This window comes from Camelina sativa, chromosome 12 (genome assembly GCF_030686135.1).
Source record: "Camelina sativa cultivar CO46 ecotype springtype chromosome 12, ASM3068613v1".
Taxonomy (NCBI): domain Eukaryota; kingdom Viridiplantae; phylum Streptophyta; class Magnoliopsida; order Brassicales; family Brassicaceae; genus Camelina; species Camelina sativa.
Window position 1 is genome coordinate 34,090,469 of NC_141891.1, and position 23,459 is coordinate 34,113,927.

At 36.9% G+C, this 23,459-nt stretch overlaps 4 protein-coding genes and 1 pseudogene across 7 annotated transcripts; 4 read left to right on the forward strand and 1 right to left on the reverse strand.

Moving 5' to 3' along the window:
* The first annotated feature begins 870 nt into the window (after positions 1 to 870).
* Positions 871 to 3,188, forward strand: LOC104733010 (putative F-box protein At5g38390). Of its 2 annotated transcripts, XM_087478055.1 has the most exons (4): positions 871 to 1,088; positions 1,330 to 2,249; positions 2,369 to 2,509; positions 2,600 to 3,188. In XM_087478055.1, exons 2-4 carry the CDS (start codon positions 1,335 to 1,337, stop codon positions 2,981 to 2,983), a joined length of 1,440 nt encoding a protein of 479 aa, XP_087334181.1. In that variant the 5' UTR covers positions 871 to 1,088; positions 1,330 to 1,334; the 3' UTR covers positions 2,984 to 3,188. The 2 variants fall into 2 exon arrangements, with proteins under 2 accessions (XP_087334181.1, XP_019089478.2); XM_019233933.2 differs by lacking the exon at positions 871 to 1,088 and having other exon boundaries at positions 1,171 to 2,249.
* Positions 3,189 to 3,677: 489 nt separating this feature from the next.
* Positions 3,678 to 4,389, reverse strand: LOC104734069 (F-box/LRR-repeat protein At2g43260 pseudogene; annotated as a pseudogene).
* A 3,090-nt stretch (positions 4,390 to 7,479) lies between these two features.
* LOC104733009 (F-box/LRR-repeat protein At5g38396) lies at positions 7,480 to 9,689 on the forward strand. Of its 3 annotated transcripts, none has more exons than XM_010452617.3 (4): positions 7,480 to 7,649; positions 7,768 to 8,786; positions 8,907 to 9,047; positions 9,137 to 9,689. In XM_010452617.3, the coding sequence occupies exons 2-4, from the start codon at positions 7,815 to 7,817 to the stop codon at positions 9,455 to 9,457; spliced, it is 1,434 nt and encodes a 477-aa protein (XP_010450919.2). In that variant the 5' UTR covers positions 7,480 to 7,649; positions 7,768 to 7,814; the 3' UTR covers positions 9,458 to 9,689. The 3 variants fall into 3 exon arrangements, with proteins under 3 accessions (XP_010450919.2, XP_087334436.1, XP_087334435.1); XM_087478310.1 differs by having other exon boundaries at positions 7,505 to 7,649; positions 7,808 to 8,786; XM_087478309.1 differs by having other exon boundaries at positions 7,535 to 7,649; positions 7,748 to 8,786.
* Positions 9,690 to 12,794: 3,105 nt separating this feature from the next.
* LOC104734067 (F-box/LRR-repeat protein At1g52650-like) lies at positions 12,795 to 17,271 on the forward strand. The gene is made up of 4 exons (XM_087478311.1): positions 12,795 to 13,517; positions 16,095 to 16,466; positions 16,643 to 16,783; positions 16,866 to 17,271. The coding sequence occupies exons 1-4, from the start codon at positions 12,975 to 12,977 to the stop codon at positions 17,100 to 17,102; spliced, it is 1,293 nt and encodes a 430-aa protein (XP_087334437.1). The 5' UTR covers positions 12,795 to 12,974; the 3' UTR covers positions 17,103 to 17,271.
* Positions 17,272 to 17,467: 196 nt separating this feature from the next.
* Positions 17,468 to 18,081, forward strand: LOC104733005 (uncharacterized). The gene has a single exon (XM_010452613.3). It carries the CDS (start codon positions 17,483 to 17,485, stop codon positions 17,915 to 17,917), a length of 435 nt encoding a protein of 144 aa, XP_010450915.2. The 5' UTR covers positions 17,468 to 17,482; the 3' UTR covers positions 17,918 to 18,081.
* Positions 18,082 to 23,459: the final 5,378 nt, after the last annotated feature.

Sequence of the window (23,459 nt, forward strand, 5' to 3'; positions counted from 1 at the left end):
CTCCCGACTGCATCATTCGCTACTTCGCTAGCTTCCTCATACATTATGTGCCAACAATTTTTCCGTTTTTTTAGACAAAAAAACAGAGATAACTTCATACCTAAACTAATTTTAGAGGGGGTGGGTACAAAATCTGATGCTTGTAACATAATAAATTAGTTAACTGTCCTTGGTTTATCGACAAACGTGGACAATAAAAAGAAAAACAGAGGGAAAGGGGAAGAGGAAACCAATCACCTTACTTTCCAAATGGCTCCTACTTTGCTCTTAGCAAAAATGATCGGATGGCGACCCTCAAACCGTGAGTTTCCTCTCTAGAATTAAAAGCCAACAGATTAGAGCGGACTATATATTGAACGACCGCTACCTCACCGAATCTTGTCGCAGCGTGAAGATTTGCTGATAATACTCTCTTCCCCGTTTATGTTTCTTTTTTATAGTGACGGCTGAGTCCTCGAGACATGGTGAAGCAGAGAAGGAGAATGGGAAGGTTAGATAATTTGAACATGACTGGTAATCAAAATTGAGCTTATTTGTATTAATTGTTATAATTAATTTGATAGGTTGTTGATTTTTACTGAGGTGTCAACACCTGCTTCAATACAGATGCTGATGTGTCAAGCAAGGAAAGCAACACATTGTGTTTTTATTGTATTGATTATCAGTAATCAATTTTGTTTGTCATATAGAGTATTACTTATTGTTTTTTATGCAATATTTTAAGGATTAATTTTGTAAATAATTTTATAAAATTTATAAGTAAAAAGTACATGTACTTAACAAAATGTTAATATAACTATTTTGCTTGGTTCTTTGGTCAACAATACGTCTAGTTTTGTTATTTTTTAAAGTTTGGGCCTAATTCTGTGTAAGCAATTCATTACTTTCGTAGCACAAACGCTCAAGCTGCTCCGATTTTTTTTTTGTTTGCATATGTGTCTTGTTGAAACCTGAAAGCTTGAGTCTTTCTTCGTAACTTCTTCGCTTGTGCATGGGTTCCAAAGAAACAAGCGATTAAGCAAATCTCATCTCTCTTTTTCACTAAAGCCCCTAAAAAATTAGGGCGTGGATTGAGTTTTTGTAACAAGGTAGGTTTCGAGGTTTACTCCTTTTTTTCTAGGGTTCCTTAGTCCATAAGATTCCTATTTGCTTTGTGAGCTTTAAATTTTCTTTCCGAAAGTTCATGTTCGATTCCATAAGATGGCTATGTTACCAGTTTAACGTGTTTCTTTTGGATTTTACATGAATTGAAAGATCAAACCCTTTCTCCGTTTTGTAGTGCATGCGAACTGTTTTGTAAATATATATACTCTCTTCGTTTTGGTGCAGAAAAAATGGATCTCTTAAACAACCTACCAGAAGAGATTCTTTGTCATATATTGTCATTCCTTACCACAAAGGAGGCTGCTTTGACATCTGTTCTCTCCAAGAGATGGCGAAATCTGTTTGCATTTGTCCCTAATCTTCACATTGATGACTGTGATTTTCGACAGAGCTTCATGGAATTTGTGGATAGAGTTTTGGCATTGCAGGATAATTCTCCCATTAAGAAATTCTACCTCGAGGGTATGGGCGGTATTGATGTAGATCATGTGAATAGTTGGATACAAAATGTGATGGTCCGTGGTGTTTCGGAGATTGTTCTGTTGATCTTTGATGATACGCCATCAGCAGATAGAAATCATATGTTTCCGAAAGTTTTCCAGAACAAGAAACTAGTTAAGCTAACATTAAGGTATGGATTTGATATTCGTTTGGTGGAAGGGAGCATTTTCTTACCGACGCTCAAGACTCTCATTCTACATTTAGTTTCGGTATCTGTTGATAAGTTTGACATTCTTCTTCATGCTTTGCCTGCGCTTGAGGAATTAGTCCTAGATGATATAGACTGGAAAGATTTGGATGATTTGGATGTTAATGTGACTCTATCAAGTGCAAGCCTCAAGAATTTAACAAGAAACTACTGCGGTAGTTTAGTTACTTATTCATTTGATACACCTAGCCTTGCGTACTTCTGTTACTCTAGTTATGCCGCAGAAGATTATTCCGTAGCTAAAATGGAAAACTTGTTTGAGGCTCGAATCAGCGTTTTGGTACATGGAGGAGATATTTGGCGAGCAAGATTGCTACACAATATTTGGTTTGAGGATGAAGAGGACAATGTTATCAACCAATTTTCAAATGTGGGGAACCTTATGAATGGCATTCGAAATGTTCGGTGCCTAGTTCTGTCTCCTGATACTCTTGAGGTCAGTCTTCTTCTTTGATATATTGTGATATTTTTCTTTCAGAAAAAAAAGAAGACCATCACTTCGTCTTAATTCATGGAGCATGGCTTTGTTCTAACTGTGGCTTGTCTTGTTATCAGGTGCTTTCTGTATGCTGTGAATCATTGCCAGTTTTCAACAACCTCAAATCATTAACTATTATGAGCAAAGACAATCGAGGATGGCAAGCAATGCCAGCTCTTCTAAGGAACTGTCCGCATTTAGAAACTCTAGTCCTTGAGGTATATATATATAAACAACTCATTTTCCAAACACATGTACAAGATAGAGTTCATACTTTGACTCCTGTATTGTCTCCTTAATGTTTTCAGGGTCTATTACACCATGACACAGATAAATGCGGGGATGCTTGTGACTGCGTTTCTCGAGAGGAAAAGGGTCGTTCACTCACATCTTGTCCAGTAAAAGTTTTAGAGATTAAAGGGTTTCATGGAACAACCAAAGAGATCCACTTATACCAAAAAAAAAAAAACACCAAAGAGATCCACATGATAAAACATTTCTTGGACTATTTTCCGTGTTTGAAGGAGATAAAGATCTATATGGAAGAGGATGGTCCTAGACAGCTCAGAGTCCCTGAAGCGTCTGAAGGTATTGCAAAGATGATGATGGAAAACTATAATAATATGTCATCGGGTTGCAATGTCCAGCTCCTTGTGAGTGGTAACTTGTATAAGAAGTGGTGGACTCCATAATGAAGCCTAAGTTGCTCATATTTCTGCCAAATTAAAGTTAAGTTCCCATGGAATTTGATTTTGGTTTATTTTTTATTTCATTGGCTTGAAAACTGTTTCAAACCAAGGCGATCGTCATTTATTTTGCCCTTAATTTGTTTGAGTTGTTCTTTGTTGGCGTCTTTACTACAAACGAAAAAGTCAATGAGCTACCTTACTTACCGTACGTTTGTGTGATTTGAATTTTTCAAATCCTAATTTTCTCTATGAGAGTGACAACTCTGCGCCTTGCTAGGGCAGTGGTGGATTTCATGCCATCATACTGGAATTTGGACTACATTCACAAGCCAACCTTTCAAGTGTATATCAACCAAGTCTAATTCCTGGCAAAGCATGAAGAAGAAAATCAAACTTATGAACACTAAATTCTGAGTCGAGAACGAGAGTTTTAACCAACATCGGTTAGAATATATGTTCCTATCGGTAAAAATATTAAGTGAACTCTTTTTCGTTTGTTTTAGGATTAACGTAGACAATAAAGTATCCAAAGATATCAAGTGATCTAGATACTGAAATCCTTCTCTAAGGAAATTAGTACAAGACAACAGACACAACAAGAGCCACAACAGCGGTGGTAAGCAAAATATTTGGGTATTCGAGCCGTCCTAGAAAATTGGATATCTGAAAGCTCGGCATGTGATCTAGATGCTGAAATTCATGTCTTGATTTTGTGAGTAGAATCCGAACGTCCAAGTGGGAGCAAATTCTCAACAGAAGGAGAAATATCGACGATACGTACCTTGTTAGTCTCCCGATAATATTTGAACAGCCTCTTCTCATTGTCATGGAAAAGATGATTTCCTCGCTTAGAAACCGCGACTGGACTTGTCCAACAACACAATTAGAAAATGCCCAAATAAGATGGGAGCATATTTATAGAGAATAAACGTATAGAGTAAGTGAGGATCCATGCTCCATATCTTAACATTCCAATGAGTATTCTTCATATAGGTTATGACTAAGACTAGTCGATCTTTAAGGTTCGCTACTTGGCCTGACCTTCCGTATATTTCAGATAGAGGCGGTGTTGGAACATCACGAAACTCTTCCGTGTGAAGATCAAAAGCTAGTATCTTGCAACCACACATTACTTCTAACCAGTAGATGGACCCATTAACACACGTAGACTTCCTTCTATCCCCCACATAGTAAGGAGGCGGAGTCAGTTTCCGCCATTCACCAATGTTAACATCAAGAATCTCACAATAACGGCTCTGGTTATTGCAATACTCAAACAACATCCTTACTACTTTATAAGTCCCATTAATTTTGTCCCTACCGAATCCCATCGTCCAACATCCAGGGAAAACATCAAACATGCAATTTCCAAAGATTTCTTCTACTAGATCGTCGGGAACTAGGCACATCACCGGATTAGGGTATTTTTTAGCTTCTTGTCTATTTTTTTTGTTTCTGTTCTCTTTATCTTTTTTATTTATTTATTTTAGATTTAGCAACAACAACTCAGCAAAGTACAAAATAATGCTTGAGATACACTCAACTGTTAACCTTTTTTTCTCGGCTACAATATCATTGATTAAAATATATGAGTTAGATAGATATGAGTAAATATTATTTTCTTATATAAGATTTTGATTTTTAAAGTTAATCATTAACATAGTTGCGATATGTGTGAAGTGTATTGATTAATGAATGTTTAACAGTTTAATATTTGGACTTTGTAGAAGCAAATAAATTGTAGGTAGCTCAAACAGATAATAAAGCCAAGATACACAACAACAATTTATTTGTATTGACAATCACCTAGTAAAAGCAAACAAATAATTTGGTGAGTTATTAGTTGAATGGCTTTTTTTTTGTTTTTGTCAACCAAATATTAAATTAAAATATAACTTTAAGGTTGGTTGCCCAAACCGGAGGGTAATAGTTTATAAAAGAAAATTTCAGAAACTAAAGGTCTCGAAGAACGAGCAACACAATCTGTCCTCACATTTGATAGACGCGGTAGTTCAATGTCTTATAATAATCAAACTAATTAAAATTTAACCTGTGGTACACCATTAGACAATTATTTTTTATATACATTTTATTTTGCTTTTGAATAGTGAGTTTTTATGATTTTTAGTATTGATGTTACAATATAATAATATTTGTTTTGAATTAATGTGGGTTGAATTTGAGAGAACTATTGTTATTTGAATATTTAAGGAAATATGATATTTAATATTTATTGGTGGTGTATGATTTTGTTCTTTCTTTTTTTTGCAGAAAAATCTTACCAAAAAGAACAATTTTTTTTTCACAATAACATTAAAATGATAATAGTATTTTATTTTTATCTTTATGAATCTTTATTCACCAATAGGAAGATGGTTCACGTAACGTTTAACCAATTTTTTTTTGACTAATGTGCGTGGATTTTCATTCCTTGAAATAATTAAAATAGAGAATAATAATATTCATGTGAACAATAAAAGAGAATAATGGAAATTATCTAAGCAAGATTCTTAGAGAGATTATAGGAACTTTATTGATTGTGTTAATTTTATGGAGATGATAGAGAATTTTTTTTTGGAAAATCGGTTGTATCATATTGAGAGATTAAAACAAACTTATAGATATGGTGGAGTTTTATGGCAATAAACTATAATGATTTTGGTCGATTTCTTTCATTTTACTATTTGAGTTTTGTGCAATTTTTTAGGAATTAAAGTTGCAAATAAAGATTTAAATAAGTAAAACTATAAAAGTAAAACACAAAATATACTTAAAAAATGTTAATATAGATAACATAAGTTTGCAACGAAGCAATTTGGTAAAACGAATTTGTGAACAAACTATGGGATGGTCTTTGTGTATAGACTTTGTCCCTAATCTTGATATTGATGACTCTGTTTTTCTGTATCCGGAAGAGGGTAAAGAGCAAGACAGATACTCCTAAATTCCTAATGACAAAACTTAATAAGCTACAACATAGGTTGTACTGTTGTGCGTAGCGCAAAATCAACAGATGTGATACAACATCAGACATAAAAGAAAGTGGCATTGGTTTCTACTTTTCAGATATGTTTTTTGTGTTAAAGTTTAAAGTTCTAAATTCATATACAATATCTAAGCGAGATCGTAATAACTCATGAAGATGATAGTACTATATACAATACTTCAGTTTTACGAGTAATTTTAGATTCTTTCTATTCTTTTTGTTGTAGTGAGAGATAAACTCTTTAATTTTTGTATTAATATTGATGATATTAAGGATTCGAATGGATGTTGTAGCCAATACTTCATTAATATTCTATTTTTGAGGCGAATAATAGAGTGTATCTACAAATCTATTTCTATGTAAAAATGGTCTGTACTACAAAAGTTTTCTATTTTTTTTAGCACAGAACAAGTCTTCAAGCGTGAGCCATATGTCACGCGCCTTGGATTTAGCTTTGAGGATGGTGCCAAGGAGCTGTTCCGAGACCGTGCCGTAAATCCACAATTTTACAAGCCCATCACGTTCTTTTCACTGTTTTTCATCATCAGTGGTAGGCACAGAAGAGTCATCAAGATGTCCCAAGACACCAAAACTACTGCAATGGGTTTCAAAGAGCTCGCGTCATACATCATAATTCAGCTTGTTCAGGTCAAGCTAGATGAGGATGTAGCCTCAAATTTGTGTGATTCCAAAGGGCTTATCAGTGTTGGGACTGACGGCGGGAGCCAGTCATCGTCACCACTCATGAAAGGATAAACAAAGAAGAAGGGAAATAAAAGAAAAAAAATGGGAAAAAAAAACAGACGGAGAAAGAAGAGAGCGGAGGAGGATCAATTAAAGCTTTGAGAATAGCTTTAGCTCTGATACCATGAAATTGTATGAATCTCCGTGAGAGTAAAGTTGTGTATTCATTATGTATATATAGTGTTACAAGTGATAAGATCATATTTGTGCCGAATATCATGAGATATATACAAATATAAGATTCTCATATATCCTCTCTAACACTTACATTTCCAGGCTATACTTAATGAATGGTAAATAAAAAGTGTTCTAATCCACAAAATGGATTTGTCAGTCTATGCTGTCATAACCGTTGAAACCATTCCAACCTATACTTAGCTATGTTCTTTCTCTCCCTATCACTTTCTTAAGTTGGCATGAATCTGTTAAAGCAATACTTTCGTAGGTGTCAAACAGGCCGGCCCGCATCTATCTGGACCGTCTGCGGCAAACAATTTTTATCTTCTGGACTGCGATGGACCGCCCGCTACCCTTGCACACATAAAAGTTATGTCCAAGTCTATCCTGCGGTTCTAATATTTAGTGTCTATATACTTGTCATGCTGATTCTAATATTTAGTGTCTATATACTTGTCCTGCTGAGATATTATTTGGGCTTGGCCATTAGGCCCGCTTGACCCCTCTACTTTCGTAGCCCAAAACTCAAGCAATCTCGGTTTACCAAAAACTAAACCGATGATTTAAAAAAATCGGATAAAACCGAACCAATATTCAGACCAGACTACTTCAATTTGAAACCCTCAATTTCGTTTTCCTCCTCTGCAATTGCATTGCCGAAACTGAGAAGGCCGCTGAAAGCTTTGGGTCTCTCTCCTGCTTCTCACTGAAAACCCTAAAATGTGGGTCTTGGATTAAAGCCTTTGCAACAGTTTTTGCAAGGTAGGTATCAAAGTCTACTCATTTTCTTTTTTTTTTTGCGGTTTCGTCGTTCCACAAATTTGATTTTTTTTTGCTTTCTATTTGCCTTGTTAACTTAGGGTTTCTCTCTATCTTGCAGTGGAGCTCTTTGGTAATATACATTCTTTGGTTTCGTGCAGAGAAAACATGGATCCTTTTAGCAATCTACCAGACGAGATTCTTTGTCATACCTTGTCATTCCTTACCACAAAGGAGGCTGCTTTGACATCTGTTCTCTCCAAGAGGTGGCGCAACCTTCTTGCATTTGTCCCTAATCTTCACATTGATAACTCTGTCTTTCTCAATCCGGAAGAGGGTAAGCATAAAAGTTACGAAATTCAACAGAGTTTCATGGATTTTGTTGATAGAGTATTGGCATTGCAAGGTAATTCTCCCATTAAGAAAGCCTCCCTCAAGTGTCTAAGTATGCGTGATTCTGATTCAGACCGAGTCGATGATTGGATAAGTAACGTGTTGGCGCGCGGTGTTTGTGAACTTGATCTGTTAATCTATTTGTGTATGGATGAATACGTTCTGCTGTCTTCAAAATGTTTCGAGAGTAGGGATCTAGTTAAGCTGAAGTTAGATAGTCTTTGTATTGGTGTTCAACCGGATACTATCTGTTCAGCTCCTGTTGGTTGGTTGGCTGAAGGGATAGTCTTACCAATGCTTAACACTCTCGTGATTAAGTCAGTTGGGTTTTATGTTGATGATTTTTTTCTTAGAGCTTTGCCTTCACTTGAGGAATTGGTTCTGGATGATGTGTTCTGGTTCTGGAGCGTTACGGATGTCACCGTGTCAAATGCAAACCTCAAGACACTAACGATAAATTCCAACCATTATTCAGGCACTTTTTCGTTTGATACACCTAGTCTTGTTTACTTCTCTTACTCTGATTATGTTGCTAAAGACTACCCTGTAGTTAACATGGAAAACTTAGTTGAGGCTAGAATCAGCCTTTTGGTAACTGAAGATCAGATCAAGCGAGCAAGAGCGCCAAATGATTATTTGTTAGATGAAGGTGATGACAATGTTGTTCTCCGGTTTGAAAATGTGGGGAAGCTTATGAATGGCATACGAAATGTTCAGTATCTGGACTTGTCTGCTGTTACTCTTGAGGTCAGTTTTCTTCTTTTTTCTGTTCTGTTTTGTTCGTCACCATTTTTAACGAGGAAGTGAAGGTTTTGTCTTAAAACATTTAATGGTGAACTGTTTAATTGTGGTTTGTCTTGTGTTTAGGTGCTTTCCTTCTGCTGTGATTCGTTGCCGCTGTTCAACAACTTGAAGTCGTTAACTATTAAGAGTGACGAAAATCATACATGGCAAGCAATGTCAGTTCTTATAAGGAACTGTCCACATTTAGAAACTCTAGTCCTTGAGGTATAAAAAACAACTCATTTGCCAAACATATACAAAGATAGAGTTTACACTTTGAATAGAATCTCTGATACTCTCTTTTATGTTTTCAGGGTCTCTTTCACCATGTCGCAGATAAATGTGGGGATGCTTGTGACTGCGTTTCTCGTAAGGAAAAGGGTCGTTCACTCACATCTTGTCCAGTAAAGGTGTTAGAGATCCAAGAGTTTCAAGGAACAATGAAAGAGAGTTGCATGATAAATCATTTCTTGAACTATTTTCTGTGTTTGATGGATATCAAGATCTATATGAATGTTGATAGAAAGGGCAGAGACCTGGAAGCTATCGTGGAGAATATGAAACTCTACAACAAGCATTGCAATGTGCAGTTCCTGGTAAATGGGGACCTGTATAAGGAGTGGAGTGCACAATGAAGTCCTTGAAGAACAAAAGTTTCTCATAGTCTTGCCAAATTCCCCTTTGGAATTTGGCAAACTTTGGTTTGATTTTATTTTAATTGGTTTGAAAACATTTCCAAACCAAACAGACGCAACCCAAACCAATTTCAAAACCTGTTGTTTTCTTCTTCCACTTTTTCAAATGTTTGGAGTCATTTACTATTGAGGCTTGTCTTATTTATTTTTATTCACTAGCAATTTGCTCTTAGCTCTTTGTTGCCATGTTTCCTAGAAGTAGAAATGCTATCTTAAGCTTACTAAGGTGGAAAACAAATTCTTCTAGTCTTTCATAACTTTTTTCATAAACATCTTACTAAAGCTTTGATCCCATTGTTGATAAGTCGGAAAAACAAAAAACGATTTAGGGAACTTGAAAACTTCAACGATGCTATGTTAGAAATATAGGCTGGAAGGTCTTGAATGTGTTTTTACTGGGAAAATATTGTAATATACTTCCTCTTTCCTCTTCATCTGAAACCACAACCAAGTTCTGTCTTCCATCTACCCAACCGGGAACAAAATCTTCGGTTCATTTAAGTTACCGGTTAATGTTGGGTAAAACAGGACAGTTTGAGTAAAGGTGAATGTGTACTAGACACACTAGTCAATTTGGTCGGAAAATTGGCTTTTTCATACTCTCAATCTAACTATACATGAAGCTTCTTGTAGCGAACATTGTTTTTTATATTAAAAAAAAAAAAAAAACATTACAACCGATGAAATTGGCTTCGGTTTAGGCCCAACAAGAAGAAAAATGGATTTAAACGTTAATAGTAATCAACAAAAGTCGACCAAGAATTGTCAATCCGGCCGAAGGCAGAAACGAAGCCACCGGGACCTAGCCGACAACACTGTTGATGTCCGTATCGGTCACAGGAAGGTCGAAGTTCTCTTTTATTTTATTGATGCCGAGGCATAAAAGACGGGATACAACACGACTTAAACGAGTTACAAGGGCAGATGAGTATAATGGACGAGCTGTTCACTCGTCGATTCCAAAGATGTTGACTTTGAGGTCGTTGACTTCTGCTTGGACGAGCTGGGGGTTTGCAACTGCTGTACGAATTCTCTTGCCTTTTTCGCGATCCTCTTTCCGAAGACCGTACGCTCATATTTATAGGAAATCGTGTCGGTTCGTCCAGCAAAAAGACCATAATACCCCTCTTTCCTTGAGAGGCCTATTTAGGGCCTTTTGCTGGGCCAGGCCTTTTGTTCGGGACTTGGAAGGCGACCATTCAGGGGCGTCGATGAGAGGATCGAACGCCTCGAGGCTCAATTGGGGGAAGCGGTTCGGTCCAACCAGAGACTTAGCGACGAGGTAGCGAAACTCGAACATCACCGGAGCGGGTTGATCACAGAGCGGGATGCCCTTACGACGAAGCTCGAGGAATCTGAAGCTGCCTGTAACGGTTTGAAACTCACCCTTAACTCGGAGACGAGGAGGATTAGGGATCGGCGTGACGAGTATGGGTACCACGAGCGAATCAACGCTTTTCACGAGGTGGCTGGTCGTGTGCAGAGGCTCTTATCCAAGCATAAAAGTTTCGCCAATGCGGTTGAAGCGTCGCAGGAGAAATTCCTTGAATACAATCAAGCCATTGGGAACGTCCAGATGCTCGAGACGCTCGTCGCCGAGGGTCAGATTTCCTTACTTGACGAGGGGGTTAAGGACAAGGTTGTGGCCGTGATGAATCAGTGGAAGGGCGAGGTTGAAGAGTTTGATCTGCCGGATATTACCGAGGCTGACTTCGACTTGTCCCAAGTTTTTTCCGGGCCTCTTCCCCAAATTCCGACTTGGGTCGCTTCCCCAATTAGCGGGAATACTGAGGGTTGTAATGACGAGGGGGAGACGACGGGTCTGAGAGTGGGGAGATCGAAGGCGACGGGGGTGAAGAACTGGACAAGCAGGGGCAGGTCGACGACCGTCCTTCTGATGGAGTCGAGGAGCAAGTCACTGACCGTCCTTCTGATGGAGCCGAGGAGCAAGTCACGGACCGTCCTGCCGAAGGACTACCACGTCCTTCAACTCCCGGGCACGAGTCTCAGGTCGCTGGCTTAGTCTCGTGATTACTCTGTTGTCGCAGTCGCCGTGTTGAGGGGTCGGCTCCCTCGTACTATCTTTCTTTTGCCGTGTCTTTGGGGTCGGCTCCCTCGTACTTTTACGAACACGGCCGTGTTCTGGGGTCGGCTCCCATGCAAACTCTTTACTTCTTGGAGTCTCATTTAATGCATTTAGTTTTGGAATCTCATTTAATGCATTTATTTTTGAACGTCATTTATTGGTCAAAAGGCTTATCCTCTTCTTTTTTTTGAAACTTGTGTCTGTTGGAACCCGTGCCTTTTGCTCCTATAAATAGCCTTGCACATTTTATTTTCGTTCTCTTGGTGAGGTTTGTTGTCTTGTAGGGAGGAGTTGCTTCGACACCGGTGATTTCAAGGTTGGTGTGAAGAGTTTGGAACGACTTGCCATGGGACCTGATACGTCAGTTCGTGCGGAGCTCAACTACTATCACGCACGCGTTCGGCGACTGAGGGCCTATATTATCGTAATTTGTCGTTCATTCGAACGTTACTTCTCCTTGTGCCGCGTTGATGGTCTGGTCGAGTGCCTCAAGGTTTTGATTGACGAAGGGCTCTTTGTCCCGAGGCAGCGGTGGGACGAATTGGTGGAAGAGCGCGCTCGCCGCAAAGCATCGTTCATGGAAGTGACACTACCCGACCTTGAACCGGGCGACCTGGATGTCGTCGGTCGAAGGCCGTTTGAGGGTCACGAGGATATTGAGGCTTGTAAAACTCGTATCGACGTGCTGCGACGCTACATTATGCAGTTGGAGAGCTTGAAGCATTACTTCTGCGAGAGCAACCGTGCAGAAGGAATTTGCGCGTATCTCGAGGAGATGGTTGCGGAAGGCGCGAGCGCTCCACTAAACGTGCTGAAGGATTTGAAGGAGTCGTGCCGTCATTGGCAGACGATGATCAGCGGATTGGAATTTGACGAACCATCCAACGCCGACTTAAACGAGTTACAAGGGCAGATGAGTATAATGGACGAGCTGTTCACTCGTCGATTCCAAAGGTGTTGACTTTGAGGTCATTGACTTCTGCTTGGACGAGCTGCGGGTTTGCAACTGCTGTACGAATTTTCTTGCCTTTTTCGCGATCCTCTTTCCGAAGACCGTACGCTCATATTTGTAGGGAATCGTGTCGGTTCGTTCAGCAAAAAGACCAAAATACCCCTCTTTCCTTGAGAGGCCTATTTTGGGCCTTTTGCTGGGCCAGGCCTTTTGTTGGGGTGGGATCTACCCCCAACAAACACCACCACCGTTGATCTATAGACGCCGTGAACCGTCCTCAAACCCGATCGAATTCATGACAACAAGAAATTCAACATAAATCTCACCATAACTCCTCTATAGTAACGAATGTATACAAAGATCCCAAAGTTTTTATTTGCGTGGTGATCCCTGACTTGGGATTCTTTAGTGCAGATCAGATGGATCTCTTAATCGACCTACCAGAAGAGATTCTTTGTCATATATTGTCATTCCTTACCACCAAAGAGGCTGCTTTGACATCTGTTTTGTCAAAGAGGTGGCACGATTTGATTGCATTTGTCCCTAATCTTATTTTTGATGACTCTGTCTTTCTGAATCCTGAAGAGGGTAAGCAGAGTAGGTACGAAATTCATCTGAGCTTCGTGTATTTCGTTGATAGAGTATTGGCATTGCAGGGTAGTAATCATTCTCCCATTAATAAGTTCTCCCTCAAGTTTAGAACTATCTTTGTATCATCAGACCGAGTAGATTGTTGGATAAGCAACGTCTTGGCTCGCGGGGTTTCCGAACTTGAAGTGCTTGTCGCAGACTGTTTTCAACTATCATCAGTATGTTTCATGAGCAGGAATCTGGTCACGCTGAAACTAAGCAATGTTGGTATTGATTTGTTGGCTAGGGACGTTTTCTTACCAATGCTTAAAAATCTCCATCTTCGCTCAGTTGGGTTATTTGTTGATAAGTTCTCTTTCCGTGCTTTGCCTGCCACTACAAGAAAACATGCATTTTGGGACTCCAGTTTGTGACTATTTTTTTGGTCACAAAAAAAGCAACCCTTATGTGACTACTTTAAGACGTATAAACGACTACAGTATAAACGGTCAGAAAAATGTTGCTTATTAACAACGATATAAAGTGGTCGCACAACAGTCTCATCTTAGCAACTAGATTGTGACTTGTTTGCGACGAAAATTTTTTGGTCGCGAAGTAATCACAATTTGAGACCGATGTGCGACTACTGTTTTAGTATGTAAAATAGTCGCAAATTAGTTGCAAATGTACAACTCTTTTGCGACTAACACTTAAAGAATTTGCGACTAACACCTGATTTAGCTACTAATTTGAGACTATTTACCCACTCTCGATTTTTTAAAAATCAAAATTTCACATTTGAGATTTATTTACATGTTTAGTTATACGTATATGCTTTGATTTGATTGAACTTAGTTATAATAACTTTGTCAAAATCTTAAATATCAATGTTTAGAAACAAAACATGTATAAGGTTCAAATCTAAGTTAAGTGTTACATGTTCTTTTTATGAGAATGTTTAGGAATTTAGAAAATTTTCAAAACTAAGGTGTGAAAACAAAGTTTTGCTAATTTTTACTTCATATATCTACTATATACTACTAACATGAGTGACTTATAGTAACAGTTTTAACCATTATGTGTAGAATTCAAGATTTTGTTTTGTGATGTATATCAAATCGTCACAAAATAGTTACAATTCACGACGATTTTGCCACTTGTTTGGGACTTGTGTTATATGTCACTATTTTACTACTTTTTAATGACGAGTTTGCGACTTATTTTGCGACCGTGTATAATAATTTATGATATAGTCGCAAGTATGTCACAAACTAACATCGATTGTGCTACTATATTGTGACTACTTTACTACTTTTTATTAAATCTTGGAATTTTAATTTCCAAACTCACATTATATAATGTTAATATGTTAAGTTTCTAGATTGGTTTGAACTAATATATACACAAAAATCTCTATAGAACTCTTGTTCTCAATGTTTTAACAAAATATTTGTATTTTATATTACATGTACAAGTGTTACATTTGATTTCAGTGGTGAGTTGTTAGTTTTGCATCTTATGATTTCAGTGGTGAATTGTTAGTTTTGCATCTTATAAAACTAACTTATCAAAACATTGTTTTGTTTTTTTTAACTGATATATATATATATATATATATCTCAAATTAAAATTCAACACTTAAATTTTCACAAAAAATATAATCATTGAAAGCCTAAATTTAATTAATTATTGTGAAATATACAGTACTTCCTAAAATAAATAAAATAAACACTATTAGCTTATTTATAATATTCATGGATTATTTCTATTTTTCCTTAGTTAAGATAAATTGATAAGAATGTTTATAAGAGTGTTCTTGGATTTTATTCACTTTAAAAGAAGAAAGCTTCTGATTGGCTGATACATAAAGATAAGGATTGCAATCATCCACCATTGAATTAATTAGATCCAACGGTCCATATCTTCTCCTTCTATTCCCCTTTCTCTCTTATTTTCCTCCTTGTCTCGTTTCTTCAAAGTTCTACATTTTTCGATAAGGTGGTCAATTTAGACACAACGAACACAAATCAACTAACCCATTCACCTTTATCCTTCATCTACCAATCGATTCTTCTTTTCTCACATTTTCCCCCAGATCTCAAAGCTTCCGCCTTCACGGCTTCATTACCACTAGATCTCGGAGCTTCCGTCGCTCACCACCACCACCAACCACACTTAGAAGCTTCTGCCGTCCTTCACCACATCATATCTCGAAGCTTCTGTTCTCGTTCACACCAACAGATCTCAAAGCTTTCGCCATCCTCCACCACCAGATCTCGAATCCTCCGTCATTACTCCGTCTCGAGCGTACTCCTCTCTGCCGACACGTTACCAATCTCCCTCTCCTTTTCCTCCACCGCCTGAAAAACTCGTCGCCGGCAAGCTTTTCACGGGCCATCCACAATGTCGATACTATACACATGTATATTTTTTATGTATATATGCACATGTATATATCGAAATTAATATTTATATTTTATAAAGAAAAATCATTTCTGTAATTTATTTATTCAAATGAAAAATGATGTGAGGCAAAATGTATATACGCACATGTATATTTCGAAATTAATATTTAATAAAGAAAAATCATTTGTGTAATTTATTTATTAATATAAAAAATAATGTGAGACAAAATAAACTAAATTAAAATAAAATAATATAATATAAAATAATATATATATATATTTTTTGTGAATTAACCTCGGAATGTCACAAAATAATCACTAAAGTTTTAGTCACAATTTAGTCTCTAAGTAGGACTATAATAGTTAGTCTTAATGTAGTGGCTGATATACGACCCCTTTTTATTGTTACTAATCAGTCGCATATTTGCGACTATCTTGTCACTTTCTAAATTTGCGACCAATTATTAGCGACCATCTCATTTAGTCTCAAGTTAGTCTCAAATAGCTATTTTGTGACAATTTTGTGACGCTTTTGATGGTCCCAAAATACATGTTTTCTTGTAGTGTGCGTTGGAGGAGTTATTCCTGGTTAGTATGTACTGGGGAGATAGAGATGTCATCGTGTCAAATGCAACCCTCAAGACCCTAACAATAGATCGCAACTATTGTTTAGGCACTTTTTCGTTTGATACACCTAGTCTTGTTTACTTCTGTTACTCTGAGTTTGCTGCTAAAGACTACCCTGTAGTTAAAATGGAGAAGTTATTTGATGCTAGAATCAGCCTTTTGGTAACTGAAGAACAAATCGAGCGAGCTAGAGCGGCAAATAACGATTTGGTGGAGGATGATGTTGTTCTCCGATTAGTAAATGTGGGGAACCTTATAAAAGGCATGCGAAATGTTCGGTGTCTGAACTTGTCTGCCAATACTCTCGAGGTCAGTTGTAACATCCTTATTCAAATTGTCCCCAGGAAATAAAAGTAGGAAAATCATGACGGACTTGTTTAGTTAGTCCCATTTTTAACTGACGTCATTAACTCATAAACTAGTGAAGGTCGTGTTTTGAAGCCTGTATCGGCAAAATGTCTTATTGTGGATTGGCTTGTGTTTAGGTGCTTTCTCTGTGTTGTGAATCGATGCCTGTCTTCAACAACCTCAAATCGTTAACTATTAAGAGTAACAAGAGTCGAGGATGGCAAGCGATGCCAGTTCTTCTAAGGAACTGTCCACATGCAGAAACTTTAGTCCTTGAGGTATAAAAGAACAACTCATCTGCCAAAGATAAAGTTCTTACTTTGAATTGAATCTCTTATTGTCTCCTTTATGAACTTTCAGGGTCTCTTGCACTATGTCACTGATAATTGCGGGGATGCTTGTGACTGCCTTTCTCGTAAAGAAAAGGGTCGCTCACTCACATCTTGTCCTGTAAAATTGTTAGAGATTAAAGGGTTCCAAGGAACATCCAAAGAGATGCACATGATAAAACATTTCGTGGACTATTTTCCATGTTTAGAGGAGATAAAGATCTTCTACAAGGGAGAGAATTGTCCTTTACAGCTCAGGGACCATTAACTAATGCTGGATTTACTCTTGACGATAATTTCTTTTTCTTTTATATAACAACATACATACTTCACACGTTAATCACCTTTTCATCTTTAGCTTTTCTTTTATCTTTCCCTACTTTTGTGTAAATCGAATCTTGTTCTTTTGAAAATTTGTGTTCGATTCTTTGCTCTTACTATTACACTTTCTGGAACTCTTTTGACAGAGAGAAGAAATATATCAAAGCCGTCGGAGACTCATACGTGTGTAACAACTAGTCTATATATGTTGACACATTTAAATATATACACGTTTTATATATGGGAGAGATTAAGTCTTATCCTATTATTCCGAGTTATAAAACACCGACCGTTTATGTAAAAAATGTGTGAACGCACGTGGATTCTATGAAGAGAGCTCGCGTAAGCTCGGTGTATGAAGGTAAAGAGAGGAATAGATCAAGAAAAGGAGAGGAAACTCGAAGGGATCAATCAAAACATGCGAGGATGACCGCGAAAGCTCGAATTAGTGTTCATAAAGAGAGCATGAAATCTCTGCCGCCCAAACACAACTCGTTGGTGATCATGAAGTCGATGAGAAAGAAAGAAGAGACACAAAAATATCAAAATAAAGTTATAGAAAAGGAAAAGGAGGAGAAAGATAAAGGTGCGACGGAGATTATGGAGGAAGAGATGGAAATGCCTAATTCAAAGTTGGTTGAGGATTGGCCGAAGATATTAACATATGAAGAGGAGTGGACATGGTGTGCGTTTGCGTTTGGGTGGGGATGGTGGCGGCGTTATCATGACACCGTGATGAGCGGTGAGAGTTGGTTTAATTAAATTATAAAGATTATGTGTTGGTGAAATTATACATAGATAATAGTTGATAGGACTTCTGAAGATCTAAAAAGCTAAGATATTGAAAAGTCAATGTATATCAACCGAAATCACAATGTATCTTTAGAGAATTCAGTTTGGTCTATGCTTATATACAGTTCTTATGATAGTTTCTACAGTTGCGTACCTTGGCCAGGTCACAGCTCCGTGCGGGACAGGAGAGTTTGCGTGCGGGCCTCTGGATAGATGATGCAGAATGTGGAAGTAATGGTGGCTAACAAGATGGTGGATCCTACCCAGAGAAGAATTGAACCTACCAATATCTGTCTCTTTATCATGTTTAGTACTATTAAACCCTTCGAATACCACTTTACTCAATGTTGAAAACAATCAAATCATTGCGAAAAATCACTTATCGAAATTCTTTTCACCACCAGATATGTGAAAAAATAAAATTTAGAAATTATGCATAAATAGAGTATTAATAAAGGGAATATTGTACCACATCAATATGATCGTAGATACATTTTGTTTTAGAGATATGTAAGTTAGAGAGTGGGAATTTATTTTCATCTAAAACGCTCACTAAACGCTCACTAAATTATTTTCATGAGAACGAATTTCACATAAATATACTCTTACTCATGTGCACAGAGACAGCACAAAGCAACATATTTTTGGATAGGAGAAGATCCACCTAAAATCTGTTTTAGTTCATCAAAGTTCCAAAAACTTACACTTATTTTAATTGATTTTCAGTTAGAAAGTCATAAAGCTTAATAGTTTACTGAACATCATTAGCAATAGAACTCTTATTTTTCGTAATTTATCATTTTATTAAAATTTAAAACAAATTTTTAAAATAACAGGTTGGTACCCGCGCTACGCCGCGGGACTGTTTTTATTCTATAAACTTTTTTTGTTTTGTATATTTATAAATAATTTTTCATTATGTTATTTGGAATCAAATTTTATAATTAATAAATATTTGATTTTGTTCAATGGTAATTTTTTTCGTTATTATTTGTTGCATTAATTTTTTTTAGATAAACATCGTTTTTATTTTTATTTTGTATAATAAACGTGAGATTTCGCAAGAATATATTTTTGTAATTAAAAAAAAAAAAGAAAAAAAGATATAAAAAACCATGGAGTACCGGTAGAAACAGCGAACCGAGCCGATAGATAACCTCATTACAAAATCGAGTTGTTTTGTTAAACTAAGAAACTTCTTTTTCTCAATACTCACGCAGATCTTTTACAGTGATAGAAAGCATTATTTTATTTATTTTTTTTTTTTTTCTGATTAACATGGTGGATCTTATGACAGTATGTGTATTTAGTTTGCGCTATGTTGCAGGATAATTTTTTGGATAATTTTTTTTATTTAGTTGAAATATAATATGTAACAAATCATATTGTTTAAAATCATTATTATATCAAACAAATGTGTGCCTAGAATTTTTGAAGAAGTTGTTTGGCATCAAGTGGCATTTTGATATCAAACTAATGTGTGCCTAGCATTTTTGAAGAGGTTGTTTGCCATCTAGTGGCATTTTGAGGGGGAACACATGTCTTATATGATGTAGATCAATTATTTGTCTAAACCAAAGTTTGTTAAGCGAAATATTATGTACCAAAGTCATCGTATATAAACTAAGATTACAAGCAAAATCAAAAGAATCGGTTTCACTTTGGCTACAATATATTTTATGTGAACCGAACCAGAAATTCCAAAAGAAAAAGAAAACAAATCAATTCAAACCTAACTACTTAATTCAGTTCAGAATAGACCAAACCAGAACAGACCAAACCGACCAAAACATATGATGGGGCATATACCTCTAACTGGGTCATAATCCATTAACTCAAATTTGGCTAGTGAATCTGTCTCGACGTGAGTATTAGCTCAGGCCCCCGTTGATTCTCGCCGTCCCTATCTTGATTCTCATCAAAAGAAAAAAAAAATTCCAAGGATATACCATAGTGAAATCACTTGTTGTTTTCGATTTTGTTTATTACTAATGCCGAAAATTATAAAATTAATTCGTGTTACTTGCTTTTATTGTACTAAAACTTGAGATGCATGTAGTTCTCAATTCTAACTTCCATTTGTTCAATAAGTAAGGACCAACAAAAGTAAGCATATCTGCTACTAATAAGGAAATGAAATATCAAAAGGACATTCACTATCAAAATCAAGAGTGGTATTAAATCAATAAATCGAGAGTAAATAACCTAGATTTTTAAATGAACTGCTCAAGCCAGAATGAATAATGGTAGAGAAACACTAACACATGACTCAAAATCTATAAAAACCAATATCAGTTTTAATAACAAAACCTAATATTACCTGCAATCTCAAACACTATATAACACCATCTTCCATCTCTTGAAAGCTTACCAACTGCCATGAGCTTACCTGCAACCTCACCCAAAAACGACTTCCAAATTTATCACAAAGTAAATGACCAAATCTCAATAAACCATTCAGCCAACAAACAGAAAAACAAAATCATAAAAAAGATAAGAACCAGCCTTTTGGTCTCCTTGACGAGAAGCTTGAGGTAGACATTAACATACTTAGAAGCAATACAGAAACACATTCATTACGAAGATTTTTGTTTTCTTCTTTTGCGGTAACTTAGTCTAATAACAAAACTCGACCTTAAAGCATATATACACACAAAAGAAATGTAAAAATGAAGATGCAGCCAATATTGAAAAGAACTTCTTTTCTTATTAAGAATCACTTAAACAATCTTACAAGATATGTTTAATCAGATTTACACACAGTCAACACGACTTGCCACTGACCAATTCTTAATCTAACCAAAATCCCTAAGAACCCTAAAAGCTTTCTCGCTTAGTTCTCTAAAATTCTTCTTGAACGGCCAAACAACATGTTTGGCCTAATAACACAATATATAGGAACCCTCCTATGACCTACATTCATAAACAAGGATAAGTCCAAATCTTCAAGTCAATATGATAATATCTTGTCCTCTAATTAACAAGCCTTCAAAAGTATATCCACGTCATCCAATATCCATGACTCCTCCAAGATGCGTAAACATCTTCCAGAGTCCTACAACAAAGCTTTATAGCACCAGAACGTCTTCATGCTTTCATTCTCCCCCTTTTTCTCTGAATGTGACAACTCAAGCTCCAGATGTGAACAGTACTAGAATCTTTTCAAAACCATAAGCCTCAACCACATTCAGCCACAACATCACTATCATCACCAATATCATCATCTCATCATACTCCCCCAGCGTGAGTGCACATTCATATAAAAACAAGGATGAAGACATATATGCAGGGAGACACAACAAGCTTCCTATCATGCCTTGTACCAAAAATAATCCTCAAGAGCTTTTATAATGTTCTTAGGTTCAACCTGTGAAACAAAACAATGTTGCAGCACTCCTTGAGAATTCAGCTGAACATGATGAACGGTTTGCTCAACAAATGCAACTGCAGCAAACTGATTCTTATGACCTTGCAACTGTTTAGATGTAGCTAAGACTCCTGATGATTCATCATTCCAATCATTACTATTGGATCTTGTTGATCCAGTTGTGACTTTTTCTTGTACAGGTGGTTCTGCAACATAATTATGTAGAACCTGAGGTTCAACCCCAACATCATCTTCAGTGACTATCTTCGAGAGATTGCAACATAGGTTGATTTCCTCAGTTTCTTTGCAACCTTGATCATACTTTGTCTCATCATTCTCGAAACTTTTATTGTACAAATCCTTTTTAGCCACCCAGACTCTAGAAAAATGAAAGGGATCAATAAAACACTTTCTTGCCATCCAAAGCTCCTTGATCTTGTTCTTAAACTTGTAACAGAAAGATCTCACATGACCACTTTTACCACAATGAAAGCATTCATAAACCCTTCGTCCTCGCTTGGATTTATCCAACCTTTTCGCTCAAGAGAAGATATATGTTGATGTCGTGTGTTCTAGGTTGGTGCTACAGAGACCTTCTGTTGTACCACTTTTTCCAGAATACTTGACTCAGCTTCATGATTTACATTGCTCTTAACGAAACTTACTGATTTATCACGAGACCACAGCTCAATAGTCTCCTCTTAATGATAACCCAGACCTTGATGTTGAGATCCTACAATTCCCATAGATAGTATCTCATCAAGCTTCTTGCCACCATCATTCAACATCCTAATCTTCTTGTGATTCTCATTCAGCTCCCTGTCAAGGCTTGTTGATCTTTCCTTCTCCAAACCATAGAGTTCTTGAAGATTTCTCAACTTTCTCTCAAGCGACTCCTTTTCAGCAGGAAGTAGCTCCTTACAAGTTGTAACTTCAGACTTACATTCTTCTTCTAGCATATTGACCTTGGCTTCCAATTTTAGTTTTTCCTTGACAAGTAACAGCTTTTCATTACACAACTGAACCCAATTGTCATACAAAATACAGTAGCTCTCTTTTGAAATTGAATCTTCATCATCATCATCTGAGCTTTCATCAGCTATATCATCACTTTTAGCACTGTATGCAAAAAGATTCAACATTCGTCCATCTTCTTCATCCCCATCACTCTCTGATTCTGAATCACTAAAGCTAACATATGCCTTATTATTTCCTTTCACCATGTTTGGGCATTCAAATTTTAAATGTCCAATCCCTTTACATTCAAAGCACTTCATCGCCTTGCGCTTAACCATTGGACACTCAAGTTTGTAATGACCAACACCACCACATTCAAGACATTGAATCTCTTTTCTCCGATTAGCTTTTTCTTTCTCAGATACATTTGGCGTAGAACAAGACCTCCCTGTAGCACTTCGATTCCAGCATGCTAATTCTCGTCCCTGTCCTTTTTCAACACGCTTGAGAGCTTTTCGAAAGTTTCTTGCCATCAAGGACATGATATCTTTTATCTCTTTCAGCTGGTCGTTTGTGTCATCTACCTTGAATGCAATCCCTTTGTCATGAATTCTCTGTTCTTCAGCAACCTCCATCTCTTCTGACTTCAACATACCAACCAGATCTTCAAATTTCAAAGTATCAGTGTTTCCAGAGACTCTCATGACAGCTTTGTGTGCTGCATACTTAGATGGCAGACACCTAATTAATTTTTTAACCAACTTGGTATTCTTGTATGTTTTACCAAGATTCTTAGCTTCATTGGCAATAGAACTCATTTTAGCACTGAACTGAGAGATTGTCTGTTTTGGATCCATCCTTAGGACTTCAAATTGAGAAGCAAGCTGATCCAATCTTGTTATTTTGACACTTGAGTTTCCTTCATGAGTCTTCTGTAGAATATCCCAAGCTTCTTTGGCTGACTCACAACCTTGAACAAGCTTAAAGTCATCATCATCAATAGCACCAAAGATAACATTAAGAGCCCTAGCATTGTATTTAGACAAGTTTTTTTCTTCCACTGTCCAGCGTGCTTTAGGTTTAGTGATATTGTCACCAGCTTCAGTTTTCTCATATGGAGGCTCCCAGCCTTCTTCAACAGCCGTCCAAGCATCCTCACCAAGATTACGGATCAACTGAACCATGCGG

What these genes read in the sequence shown, in the direction of transcription:
- LOC104733005 (XM_010452613.3), top strand. Translation starts at nt 17,483, where the DNA reads ATGAAGAGAGCTCGCGTAAGCTCGGTGTATGAAGGTAAAGAGAGGAAT.
- LOC104734067 (XM_087478311.1), top strand. Translation starts at nt 12,975, where the DNA reads ATGGATCTCTTAATCGACCTACCAGAAGAGATTCTTTGTCATATATTG. An exon ending in TCTCTTTCCGTGCTTTGCCT is followed by an intron (nt 13,518 to 16,094) that starts GCCACTACAAGA and finishes GTTTTCTTGTAG; the next exon opens with TGTGCGTTGGAGGAGTTATT. An exon ending in TGTCTGCCAATACTCTCGAG is followed by an intron (nt 16,467 to 16,642) that starts GTCAGTTGTAAC and finishes GCTTGTGTTTAG; the next exon opens with GTGCTTTCTCTGTGTTGTGA.
- LOC104733009 (XM_010452617.3), top strand. Translation starts at nt 7,815, where the DNA reads ATGGATCCTTTTAGCAATCTACCAGACGAGATTCTTTGTCATACCTTG. An exon ending in TGTCTGCTGTTACTCTTGAG is followed by an intron (nt 8,787 to 8,906) that starts GTCAGTTTTCTT and finishes TCTTGTGTTTAG; the next exon opens with GTGCTTTCCTTCTGCTGTGA. An exon ending in TAGAAACTCTAGTCCTTGAG is followed by an intron (nt 9,048 to 9,136) that starts GTATAAAAAACA and finishes TTATGTTTTCAG; the next exon opens with GGTCTCTTTCACCATGTCGC.
- LOC104733010 (XM_087478055.1), top strand. Translation starts at nt 1,335, where the DNA reads ATGGATCTCTTAAACAACCTACCAGAAGAGATTCTTTGTCATATATTG. An exon ending in TGTCTCCTGATACTCTTGAG is followed by an intron (nt 2,250 to 2,368) that starts GTCAGTCTTCTT and finishes TCTTGTTATCAG; the next exon opens with GTGCTTTCTGTATGCTGTGA. An exon ending in TAGAAACTCTAGTCCTTGAG is followed by an intron (nt 2,510 to 2,599) that starts GTATATATATAT and finishes TAATGTTTTCAG; the next exon opens with GGTCTATTACACCATGACAC.